At 38.4% G+C, this 13,118-nt stretch overlaps 1 protein-coding gene across 9 annotated transcripts in view; it reads left to right on the plus strand.

Moving 5' to 3' along the window:
- The window catches only part of Fam13b (family with sequence similarity 13 member B), a 77,100-nt gene that overhangs the window by 18,165 nt on the left and 45,817 nt on the right, over positions 1 to 13,118 (plus strand). For 4 of the 9 annotated variants that reach the window (XM_034517639.2, XM_076912839.1, XM_034517643.2 and 1 more), the window contains 6 exons: positions 605 to 796; positions 1,218 to 1,430; positions 3,852 to 4,029; positions 4,330 to 4,471; positions 7,724 to 7,819; positions 11,563 to 11,723. In XM_034517639.2, the coding sequence (XP_034373530.1) occupies positions 640 to 796; positions 1,218 to 1,430; positions 3,852 to 4,029; positions 4,330 to 4,471; positions 7,724 to 7,819; positions 11,563 to 11,723 (947 nt within the window). In that variant the 5' untranslated portion in view covers positions 605 to 639. Of the gene's footprint in view, positions 1 to 604; positions 797 to 1,217; positions 1,431 to 3,851; positions 4,030 to 4,329; positions 4,472 to 7,723; positions 7,820 to 11,562; positions 11,724 to 13,118 lie in introns of those variants that run through there. The other 5 variants (XM_034517642.1, XM_034517641.2, XM_034517644.2 and 2 more) reach the window with 2 other exon arrangements.

A 13,118-nucleotide genomic window follows, 5' to 3' on the forward strand; every position in this document is an offset into this window, starting at 1 on the left:
TTCGAGGCCAGCCTGGTCTACAGAGTGAGTTCCAGACAGCCAGGGCTATACAGAGAAACCCTGTCTCAAAAAACCAAAAAAAAAAAAAAAAAAAAGAGTTTAAGGCCAATCCTAAGCTTGAGACCATGTCTCAAGCCATCAGTTTGTAAAAGGAGATTCTTTTCCTGATTACCCAGTCTGTGACCTACAGGTTCATATTGCAGGGTTCAGAGTTGGATTGGGTTTGGCTTCCTCTAAAAACTTCATTGTCACTATGCTCTCAGAGTGAGAGTCTTGGGGCCACATTTGGCCCTTAATTGTCTTGGCATCTTAATGTCACTTTTCAAAAAGTTTTGGATGACTTGTTTAACGCTGATGAAGTGTTCAGACTTTACAGAGCATTCAGACCACACTCTGTAGTAGAGAAAAACTTAGGTAGTTACACTGAGCTGTATTTGTAGGCTGTATCATGAGCCTGATAACGGAAACATATTTAAATAGACAAGTGCACATTCAGGTGTAAAAGCATTTTTTCTTTAATGTATTTATTTATATTGCCACCTGTTAATTATTATAGTCTTTTTTTTTCCTTTTTCTATTTTCTTTTTTGTCTTTCATTTGGCAGAAAAGACAGCTTTGATTTCTGGCTGCAAAAAAGCTATGAGGAAGAGCTCCTCCCCTTCCTTGAGTAACTGCAACTCCGATCTTGCTAACAAAATATTTGGAATTCCACTTGATGAGCTGCAGCAGGGAGGACATCCAGACAATGAGGTTCCGTTCATAGTCCGCCACGTTGTGGACTATATTGAGGAACATGGTATACATTTCCTTATTTTGAGGGCTAGCTTTTGTTGTAATGAACACAATTTACCCCTTTTTGATTTTGGATTTAATTTTTTCATAGTATGGATGGTGCAAAGCATGAAGAACAATATAAGTGCTAAGAAACTATAAGAAATTTTTTTGCTTAAATTGATTTACCTAGAAATGGCAGTTGCCCAGCTGAGAACATTTTCAGCAGGGATAATAGGAAATTTTAAAATGAATATAAAGGGTGGGATGAGATAGAATATCCCTCAGAGATAGTATGTGTTAGATGATCAATTTGGTTTTTTAGTTAACTTTGGGGAGCCAAGAAAGGCTTTCCAAAAGTATGAGCATTTAAAGTTGAGAATGAATATGAATATGTGGCTAGACAGTTGAAGGTGCAGCTTAATTCTTGCCTTGAACTAACATAGGAGGTCTGGAGCAACAAGGGCTGTTTCAAGTCAATGGGAATGCTGAGACAGTGGAGTGGCTGCGGCAGAGATACGACAGTGGAGAAGAGGTGGATTTGGTTAAGGAAGCGGACGTCCCCTCAGCCATTAGTCTCCTTAGGTTTTTCCTGCAGGAGCTCCCTGAGCCCGTCATACCTGGCAGCTTGCATAGTCACTTGCTGCAGCTTTCTCAAGGTAACAGTTTGGTTTTTATCAGTCATTTATCATTAGTTTTAGAGTCCTTACCTTTTAGAAATTTGATATGTGGCTTAATATATATATTTTGGAAATTTTTTATTTCCTTGTTTGTCCTCTGGGTATATAGTAAAGGGAGTGGCAATTTTTTGGATCTTTGTAGTTCTTATTAAAAAACTTAAGTATGTATCTTTGTGTATGTGATGTATGTGTTTATGTGAGCGTGCTTGTGTCCCACTATGTGTGCATGGGCATCAGGGGACAGCCTTGAGCGTTCCTCAGCTTTCTACTTTTACATGGATTCTGGAGATCCAAACAGTCAAGGGGTTGAACTTAGGGTTCCAGACCTTGTGGCAAGTGCCTCTACATGCTGAGCTAGCCCTCTAGCCTGAGCTAAAGCTTAAAAAGTATATATAGACAAATAGATGATAAATACAAAATAAATATATGGTTGTGATATATGATAAATTGGCGATGTTAGGTATAATTAGTGTTAACTGAATTTTGCTTTTAGTTGATATAAGTAACTTAAAAGATTATTTTTTTTTTAAATTATGTGTGTGTGTGTGTGTGTGTGTGTCTGTGTAAGTGCAGGTTCCTGCAGAGTCCCAAGAGGTTGTCAGATCTTCTGGTGCAAAGGAACTGAACTAGGATTCCTTGCAAGAGCAGCATACATAGAACGTTAAGCCATTCCCTCCACCCCTCTGGAAACGCTTCACAGAAGTTAACAAATGCTTATTTACCTATCTGCCTATGTGCTGTTTTTGTTTTTTGTCTGGCAGGGTCTCTCTATCTACTCTTGGCTGTCCTGGAGCTCATATGTTGGGATTAAAGGCGTGATCACCACACCCAATTATAATTAATTTTCCACTAATTACAGGAATGATGTCTTAAAAACATTAAGTTATTAAAACATTAAATTTAACAAAAACATTAAGACCACGCGGTGGTTTATGTCTATACTCCTAGGCATGCTTCGTTCATTTATGAGATGAAAGTACTGGTGTATTTGAGTGTACAGTTGCTAATATCACAAAGTATAGGAAAATTGTTACATTTAAAAATCTTAAGTAAATCATGTGACTATACCTCTTCCTAATACATTTTGAGTGAGAGAGTGTGTGTTTGCATGTATATGTATGTGTGTTTGTGTGTATATTGTGTGTGTGTGTAGAGGCAAGAGGTTGATGTCAGTAGTTGTCTTTAGTCATTCTCTACTTTATTTTTTGAGATAGGGTCTCTACCTGAACTTAGAGTTCTGAGTCAGCTAGGCTGGCTGGCCAGCAAGCCCCAGGGTTCCTTATGCCTCTGCCTCTCTGGTCCTAGAATTAAAGAGACAGGTCTCTGTATTTGTTGTCTTATGGGATGTTGGAGATCTGGACTCAGGTGCTTATGCTTATGCAGCAAGAATTTTACTGACTTAAGCTGTCCCCCCAGCCCCTGATAAACTGTTTACATATCTTGCAGAAATGGCCAATATTATCATGGTTATAAATAACCTTTTACCATTTTCCCCCTGTGAGTTAATTTTAGGAAACCTGCAGGAAAAAAATGAAAGTAATAAATGACTCTATTTTGAAGTACCTCTGAGAAATTCTCCAAAATTAGCTCATGATCTACTAAAGGGGTTTCTAGAACTCTAGTTTCTGTTAGTGAAAACTCCTTGATAGAACAAACACAAGGCCTAGTAGCTTCTGTGATCACATGAACTTGGGGAAAAAAAGAAACCAGAGCCAGGTATGGTGGTTTATGCCTGTAACCCCAGCACTGAGGCAGGAGAGTTGCCTATGAGTTTTAGGCTAGCCTGGGCCTGTCAGTCTACACTGCCAAGTGAGACTGTCTCAAAAACAAAACCAAAAAATTTAGAGGAGAAAACCAAGTGAGAAACAGAAAACCTTTCTGTTTAGTTAGACCATATTATGTTTAAGTGATTCTTTTCTGAGTGCCAAGAGAGAAGAAAATCCTCTGCCACCCTGTTCATTTCTTATTTTCTTGTTTGTCCATGAAGAAAGTTGTCATTGATAATTGCTTGTTGATGGCGCCTTAGTATTTTTTGTTTACTGGAGGTCAGTGTATTTTGACTTCTTAGAGTTGGCGTTTGTTTGGAGACCCAGGTATACTCATGCAGGAGACAGCGTGAGGAAGAATTAGAGACTTGAGGCACATGAGTAACAGGTGGGGAAGACATCCTACAGTAATTGAGAGGCTGAGTTCTTTTTCTCCACCTCCCCTTTAAACTCTTCTTTCATTTAATAAGGGAAATGCAAAGCCCCTAAGGTGTTTGGCCTCTCCAGAGGAAGTGAAGAGGTTTGATTTGTTATAGTAAAAAAAAAAATGATGTGGGTGGAGTTTGTGAACCTGGCAAAATATCTGAGCTTTACTTTTTACTTCATTAAGAAAACCTGTCATTATGTTTTATAGATTATAATAATGAAGATGAATTTGGAAGAAAGTTGAGGTTCCTCTTGCAACAGCTTCCACCTGTTAATTACAGTTTGTTAAAGTTTCTGTGTAGGTTTTTAGCCAATGTAGCATCACATCATGAAGAAATTTGGTCTGCAAATTCTTTGGCTGCTGTTTTTGGTCCAGATGTCTTCCAGTAAGTTATTACACAATTTTTGTTTAAGTTTTTAAAAATTGGATTTGTGAGATAGAATCATTACATTGTCTTTCCAAGGATCATAGGATGCTTGGTGAACCATTATTTTTTATAGTATATCTGATTAATTCTCAAGAGCATTGCTGTGTTTAGGGTACAAATTAGGTTTTACGGATGGGAAAACTGAGGCACAGAGTGATGACATAAATTGCTCAGTTTCATAAAGTGACTCACGGTGGTTTTCTCACTTTACCTGTAATTAATTTAAGAACTCAGCTCAATTTAGGCTTTTATTCTTAGCATTTACACGGATGTGGAAGATATGAAAGAGCAGGAAATTGTGAGCAGGATAATGGCGGGGCTTCTGGAAAATTATGATGAGTTTTTTGAGAATGAAGAGGAAGATTTTTCATCAAATGATTTGAGTTCAATTACTGAGCAGGTGAGCATACTTAATATTCTATTTCTTAGAAAATATAAGCATATGCTCTTACTGGCTTGACATGAACTTACATAGAATTTACTTTCTAAACTAGAGGTGGTTCTCTGATTGTTTTGTAATTAATCCATGTGGCATATGATTGGATTTCATACCCTTACCCCTACTTTCTGATTTCAGTTTAGGTACTAAGCAGAAGGCATTATGTATTAATGTACAGCGCTGGGGATTGGACCCAGGGCTCTGAACACGCTAGGTAATTGTTTTATCATTGAGATGAATGTTCAGCCAGGAAAGAGAGTGCATGGTAGAAATTGTTTTGTACTTCATTCCCCAGCCCCACTATTAACCTAGAAGTTGTTGATTTTGTGTAGCCTGCCCTTGAAATCTAGATAATTTCTTTTTCTTGAGTGTTGAGATTTCAGATATACCAACACACCTGGCTAGTGGATAATTTTAAATTCTGTGACTTTAATAAATTATCCAAATCCATGACTTATGCATTGATTTTTGGATTGTTTTATTTTTGGCTTTTATTGTTTGTGTGAGGATAAGGTCTTCTTAGTTTAGCCTAGTCTGGCTTGACCTCAGTAGGTAGCCTAGGCTAATCTTAAATTGCATTGGCTTTCCCAGTGCTGGGATTAGCTTCCATGCTTGGCTCTTAAAATGCTTGTTTAAGCTACATTACGATTTCTATCTTCTTTGTTGAGGTAGGATCTCCTGTAGCTCAGGCTGGCTTCAGACTTGCTGGGTAGGCAAGAATGACCTTGACCCTCCTGCCTCCCCCTTCCTGGTAGAATTGTAGGCATTCACTATCATGCTTGGTTTTATGAAGCACTGCTCATGCTCTGCCTGAGTTGTATCCTTAGTCCCTGTAGTTTTACAGTTTTCTTTTCCCTTAATGAATTAGGAATTTTAGAGTCTGAATAATTGCAATTTTTTTGTAAAGACATTATTAATTGAGACTCCTCAGGTTTAGAATTTGTGAGTTAGAGATCTGTTTGAAAGTTTTTCTTCTACAATTCAAGTGATTTATTTATTTACTTATTTATTTGGAGACAGAGTCTCATTGTATATTAACTGCAGACCACAGACTGGCCTCCACCTCACAGATCTTTTTGCCTCCACTGCCTGGGTGCTGGGATGAAAGGCATGAGCCACCATACCTGGATAGCTTATTGATGTAGGGTCTCCTGTAGCACATAGTCTGGACTTGACCTGGTTGTGTAGCATAGATTGGCCTTGAATTCCTGAGTGCTGGGATTACTGGCATGTGCTTTCACATTTAGCTTCAGATTATTGTTGCTTGAGAATAAGTATCAAGATGACAGGCCACTAGCTGTCAGAAAGGTTGTTTTGCTTTGTGACTGGATCTCATGCAATCTAAGCTGACCTGGAACTCCTTACATAGCCAAGGCTTGTGGCTTCTCCTTTCCAGTGTTGTAATTATAGGCATGTACCACTATGTTTGGCTGATTAAAAAAAAAAAAAACCAAACTTTTATGTCTTTTTTTTTTTTTTTGGTTTTTCGAGACAGGGTTTCTCTGTGTAGTCCTGGCTGTCCCGGAACTCACTCTGTAGACCAGGCTAGCCTCGAACTCAGAAATCCGCCTGCCTCTGCCTCCCAAGTGTTGGGATTAAAGGCGTGCGCCACCACCGCCCGGCCAAACTTTTATGTCTTGATAGTTATAAATCTATCTGTTGAAGAATTCTGTATGTGTCATCCTTTTTTTTTTTTTTTTTTTCCTTTTTCTGGTTTTTCAAGACAGGGTTTCTCTGTGTAGCCCTGGCTGTCCTTGAACTCACTCTTTAGACCAGGCTGGCCTCGAACTCAGAAACCCACCTGCCTCTGCCTCCCACACGCTGGGATTAAAGGCGTGCGCCACCACTGCCCGGCATCATCCTTCTTTAAATTACATTTTAATCCAAAAGCTCTTTTAGAATTAAGATGAATAGCTGTTCAAAATAAAATAGCAGTATATGTGTTTATATCATTGATTTTTCTATGTTTCCAAGATTTTTTTTTATAGATGCCTAAAATTTGCAGTGTATGCCTTGGTTGTTCTTTGTATTATGATATAATTTTGTATTTTTTTCTTATAATTTTTATATGTGTTGAATTATATGTTTATATGTATTACATCAGTATTTTTATATTTTTTTCAATCATTAAAAACCTTATTTTAAAATATATTGTGCTTTACTCTACAAAGGATGATACTTAAGCAAGACTGAGAAGAAATGTTGAAATTCTTTGTTTGCCTAGGGATGGAAAAGATTAGTAAGGCTGGCATGGATGTACATGCCTTTGATCCCAGCACTCAGGAGGGTCTCTGAGTTTGAGGCCAGGCTGGTCCACAGAGAGCAAGTTCCAGGACAGCCAGGACTGCGCAGATAAACTCAGTCTTGAAAAATTAAAAAAGGAAAGAAAAGAAAGAGAGAGAGAGAGAGAGAGAGAGAGAGAAAGGAAGGAAGGAAGGAAGGAAAAGATAATAGTATATTGAGCAAAATAGCTCCAAGACATAGGGTAGTGAGGTGGGTTTTGAAGTAGGGATGTACATTTAATTATCAGTTGCTAATTACTGGGATCTTTTTTCTTTAAAAAATAATTTTATGTTTATGTTTATGGGTCTATGTCTATGCACCGTGTGCATGCCTGGTGCCCTCAGAGGCCAGAAAAGGGTGTTAGATCTTTTGGAACTGGAGTTACAGATGCTTGGAATTGAACCTGGGTACAGGAAGAGTAGCCAGTGCTTTTAGCCATTGAACCAGCTCTCCAGTCCCTGGGAAACTTACCCTTTAAAAGTAAACATTTTGCTTTTCTTTAAGCAGTTTTGATTTGTTAGTAAAATTGATGAAGTATTTGAGTGAAAGTGAGATAGTCTCAAACTCTGAGCAGTTTTGTTTAAATTGTTTTAACTTAAATACTTCTTACGTCTCATTTACATATTTTAAGATACCTATAAGTATGGCTATCTGGTAGTGCTTTGCTTTTTAATTTTGATAACTGAAGGAAGCCAAGTTTATTCAGTACTATTTTGGAGTTTCGTTCCATTAACCCAGGTATGTAGTTGTTAAACTCTCCTGAAGGAAGTAGGTAGTCTTACTCATTGTATGTGTAGATGAACAGGGAATGTTTGCGAAATGACTTGAAAAAGTCAAGTGGACTTTGAATAGGCTTTGTAAATAATGAAAATCCAGTAAGGCGGTTTGAAGATGGAAGTGATAATTATGTTTCTTTATACGTTTGAGAAGGCAGGTAGCAGCATTCTCCACAGTCTGGAGTCTGGAGAGCAGGCATTTCACGAGGCCCTAGAGAAGGGAATTACAGCAGTCAAAGAAAGAAGAGATGTAAGTATGGGTGAAGGTTTTCCTTAAGTGGAGAAGTGGAGGCAGCTACATAGGGCAAGTTCAAGTTAACTTGAATTGTTGAGCAGAGGGTCAACTGGACAAAGGAAAGATGAAGAACTTTGAAGGATTAATTTGGAATGAGAGGACATTTTACTGTATCCTTTATATCCTCTCTTGTTCTAAGTAATTGGATCGGTTATTGGAGGAAGTTCCATGGATTGTACTAGGAACTAGAATTGAGAATAATCCTACAGATTATATTTTTAGTTGATTATAGTAGTGCTGATGAAAATACTGCCAGTTATGTAAGGTTTATTGACTTGAATATGATACATTCAATATGAAGTAATATAAGGCTTTTATAGTTCTACTTTTTAAAAATAACTCTTTAGTTTTTTTGAAATTTTTGAGAGTGTGGTGTATGCGTATTTGTAGGCTAGAGGACAGTATGGGTGTCTTCTATTGTTGCTCTCTACCTTATGAGATGGGGGTCTCACTGAATTAGGTGCTCACTGATTGGTCTAGATCAGCTGGTCAGTGTGTGCTGCCATCTTCCTGACTCTGTGTCCCCAGTACTAAATTTGCAGATGTACATGACCATGTCTGGCTTTTATATGGCATCTGTAGATCCAGATGGAGGTCCTCATGCTTGTGTGGCATGCTGTCTAAGCCAACTGAAGAATCGAGCTCACCTCAGCTTGTATGTGTGTGTTTGTGATGCATATGTGTTCATGCGTACATGGGCACACTTGGGCAAACGGGCATGTACATGTGTGTGCATACCTGTGTGGAGGCCAGAAGTTAACATTGGCGTCTTCCTTGATTACTTTTTACTTTGTTTATTGTGGTAGGGTCTCTCACTTAGACCCAGACTTTACTGACGGGCTAGTCTAGCTAGCTAGCTTACTTTGGGATTCCTGACTCTGCTTGAATGCTGGGATTACAGGCAGGCCATCTTACTTGGCTTTGTACATGGTTCTGGGAATCTGCGCTCTAATCTCATACTTGTATGTTACACACTTTACCCTCTGAGCCATCTCCATAGTCCCCAAAATGATTTATAAAAGTGATAAATGTTAAAATAGTACTTTTAAACCAAAAACTAGGTGGACTGAATTAGTATTTATTCTGTTTAAATAAAAGTTCATTCTAAATCTGTTGTGTATGTGGGGGTGTGGGTACATGGTTCCTTGTAGAGGTTAGAGGACAACTTGGGGAAGTTTTTTTTTTTCTTCCCCTTGCTATATAGGTTCTGGGGAACAATCCTAAGGACATCTGTCAGGCTTGATGGCAAGTGACTTTATCTGCTGAGCTATATAGCCAGCTCACTGCCCCCTTCGAAGATTTTTTTCACCACTGTTTTATGGGGTAGATGAGGCATTCCATTTATAAGCACAACAAATTAAATGGAATCTGTCATGTATTTACAAATTGAAGCCATTGACTTTTGTTGTTGTTTTTTGTTGTTTGAGGTTTTGAGGTTATACCCACAGTCTTGGGCATGCTAGACAAGCATCAGATTACTGAGCTGTTGTATCCTCCAGCCATTGACTGTTGATGAGTTTTCATCTGACAGATGATACCAGTTATGTTGAAAAGCTCCCACTGGGGTTTATATGGTTTGGTTTAGGCAGCCATGTTGATAAGACTTCATGGGTGTTGTGTTTAACATTTCTGGGAGACACATTCTCATAGCAAATTTTCTGTCCTTCTGGCTTTTACAATCTCTGTGCCATCTGTCAGCGGTCCCTGAGCTTTAGGTGCAGGAGTTCTTGTTAATGTATCAGTTAGAGCTGGCACCCACAATCAGCTTGCTCTCTGCATTTTGATCAGTTGTGGTTTTCTGGCTAGTTTGACTAGGCTCTGGCATAAGGTAAGCTGCTCAGTATTTTAATGACTAGTATTAGCTTATAAAAACTATTGGGTATTTATAGATAGCTTCTTCTTTGGTATAATTTATTTTTGGGACAGGGTCTTGCTGCATAGTTTATGTTGACCTGAAAGTCACTGTGGAGCCCAGGCAGGTTTGAACTTTTACAGGTTTGTGCCACCACATCCAACTGCTTCTCTTAGACAACCTTAAAATAGTTTTCACTTAAAAAGTTTATTAACTTTTTGTTAGTATTTTAGTGGTCTTTGTTAATTGTTTTTGTTAGTGATTATTTAATATAGTTGGTTTGATGACAGAGACATTTTATACATCCTACTAGAAAAATATAATCACAACTTTGTGTTTAATAGTTAAAATGTGGGGCTGGAGAAATGGCTCAGCGATTAAGAGCACTGACTGTTCTTCCAGAGGACCTGGGTTCAATGCCCAGCACCCTTATGGCAGCTCACAACTGTCTGTAACTCCAGTATCTGCTACCCTTATACAGATAGACATGTAGGCAAGATGCCAGTGCATGTAAAGTAAAAGTAAATTACTTGAAAAGTAGTTAAAATGTAAGTTCTTTGTTTCAGGATTTTATTTTGTTTTGATTTTTTGGGGCGGGGCAATGATGGAGACTGAACTTTTAGCACCTTGTAAATGCTGGGCAAGCGTTCTACCACAGAACTACATCACTGGCTAGGGTTCCATTTCTTCATGAGAAAAAAATGTGATCAGAAGCTAGCTGACATTTTCTGAAACATAGCTAACACCTAAAGCATTTCACTCCTCTCTTTCTCCTTGGTAGGGTTTCACTGTGTGTCTCTGGCTTGCCTAGACACATTCTGTGCAGACCAGGGTGGCCTGGAACTTACAGAGATCTGCCTGCCTCTGCCTCCTGAGAACTGTGACTAAAGACAAGTTTGCCAACTCAGCTGAAATCAGTACTTACCTCCCCTTATATATCCTTAGCCAGCCTCGAACTTGCTGTGTAGGATGACTTCAAACTTTTAATAGTTCTGCCTCTGTCTCCCAATTACCAGGTTTACAGATAATGTTCCACCCAAGTCAATACTTTTGTTCCCTCTCTTTTACACTTAATATTAAATGGCTGTTTAATATATCTAGAAAATGGAGAAAGGAGCTGGGCGGTGGTGGCGCACGCCTTTAATCCCAGCACTTGGGAGGCAGAGGCAGGCGGATTTCTGAGTTCGAGGCCAGCCTGGTCTACAAAGTGAGTTCCGGGACAGCCAGGGCTATACAGAGAAACCCTGTCTCGGAAAACAAAAAAAAAAAAAAAAAAAAAAAGAAAATGGAGAAAGGAATTAGACAACATCTTTCATTAAATTTAGTAGTTAAAAATTTAGTAGTTAAAAAAATCTTTAAAATTTTTTTTGAGACAGGTCTTAATGTGTAGTCCTGGCCAATTGGAACTTTCAGTGATCCTCCTGCCCTCACCTTCCCAGTGTTGGAATTGCCTGTGCTGCCATGCCCAGCAAAAATGAAGCATTCTTATTGTTACATGAAAGCTTTTTAAAGATTGTAACATTATTCATATTTGTCCTGCATCAAAATGCTGTTTGACATAAACAAAATTAAAAAGTTACATTTGTTTTGTTTTTGTACCTGTTTATTTTTATTGTTATTTATTTAGTTTTGTAGTGTTAGGGATTGAACCTGGGGCCTTGAGCATGTTAGGTAAATGTTTTCTGTGGTCTGTAATTTTATTTTAATATAAGAAAGTTGGCACTTTATAGGAGAGATTGGATTAGGAAATTTAAAAATGAGTTACTTGCTTTTATACTATTATTTTTAGAATAGTGTATTTTGATAAACTTTATTAAATTTAATCCTGAAATTTCTTTGTATGTAGGTTAATGAACTTTCTGAGGAAGAAGAAGAAGATGAAAAGCTGGAACATATAGAAGAACTTCCAGAAGAAGGTATAGAAAAGTCAGCTGGCATGCCAGAGGTGTTGCAGTTAAGGATGACTGAAAACATCCTGGAATCCGACAGTGTTACAGCATCAACAAGGTAAAGATTTCAGATGAGTCAGCTTTCACTGTAGACTCCAGCACCAAGAGATGTGCTCGTGAAGTGAGCTGGCTGTACAGCTAGTGTCGGAGAGTTTGCCTAACATGTATAGGGCCCTGGGTACTGAAAAGAAGAAAGAAAAGGAAATAATTTTGGCTGGATATGGTGGCATGTTCCTGTAATCCCAGCATTTGGGAGGCAGAGGTAAGAGGATTTCTTTAAGCAGGAGGCTAGGTCATGCAGGCTATACACAGTAAATAGGAACCTTTCTCAGGAGGAAAAAAAAAGACATTTGAGTATAAAGAACAAGAAGAAAACTGAAATCCATTAAGGAGCTTTCTTCAGAAATAAAGCCATGTGTATATTTTTCTTAAAATTTGTTTTCACATTAGCTTGTTAGTTGGGTTGGATAAGATTTAATAACCTTTGAAATAGAATTTCTGTGCTGTGACAGAACACCATGACCATGATAGCTTTTAAAAGAAAAAATCTCATTGGACTTAAAGTTTGATAGTGTTAGAGTCCATGATGATGGATCAAAGCATGGCAGGGACTCGAGAGAGCATGAGCACATGCAGGGGGGCGCTCTAGTCTTTTGAACCTCGAAGCTGGCTGCAGTGACATACCTCTTTCAACAAGGCCACACTTTCCTGTTCTTCTCACTTTCGCTAGTTGGAGACCAAGTATTTAAACATAGAGATTATAGGGACTAGTCTCATCCTCTCATCCAAATTACCACATTGACTTTTAAAATATTTTGTTTTAAATTATGTGTGTATTTGTGAGAGTATGTATACATGAATGCAGTGTTTATGGAGGACAGAAGAGGCTAGCAGGAGTTCGAGGCTTTTGTAAACTTCCTAACTTGAGTGCTAGGGACTGAATTGAACTTGAGTCCTCTGGAAGAGCATTGCGCGCTTTTAGCATCTTAAATGCTGAGCCATCTCTCTGGCCTCCTGAATTGACGTATATTTCTAGCTTCTAGGTTAGGATTGGGTTGAATATGGGCACAAGGATAGAACTGTAAGCATTATGAAACTGCTGATATATTTCTGCCTTTTAAAAAAGTTTATTTTGTGTTCTCTCTCTCTCCCCCTCTCTCCTCCTCTCCTCTCTTTGTTTTATGTACGTATGAGTGTTTTGCATGTATGTGCACTATCTTCATGCTTGGTGCCTATGGAAGTCAGAAGAGGACATCAGACTCCTGATTAGAGTTACAGATGTGTGAGCCAGCATGTGGGTGCTGGGAACAAACCCAGGTCCTCTGGAAGAGCAGCCAGTGCTTTTAACAACTAAGGCAACTTTCAAGTACTGAAAATAAATCATAAAAAGAAATTTCTACAGCTCATTTTATTAGCTCTTTTCAGTATCATCCTGTTTTATTTATAATAATAA

This window comes from Arvicanthis niloticus, chromosome 14 (genome assembly GCF_011762505.2).
Source record: "Arvicanthis niloticus isolate mArvNil1 chromosome 14, mArvNil1.pat.X, whole genome shotgun sequence".
Classification (NCBI taxonomy): Eukaryota; Metazoa; Chordata; class Mammalia; order Rodentia; family Muridae; genus Arvicanthis; species Arvicanthis niloticus.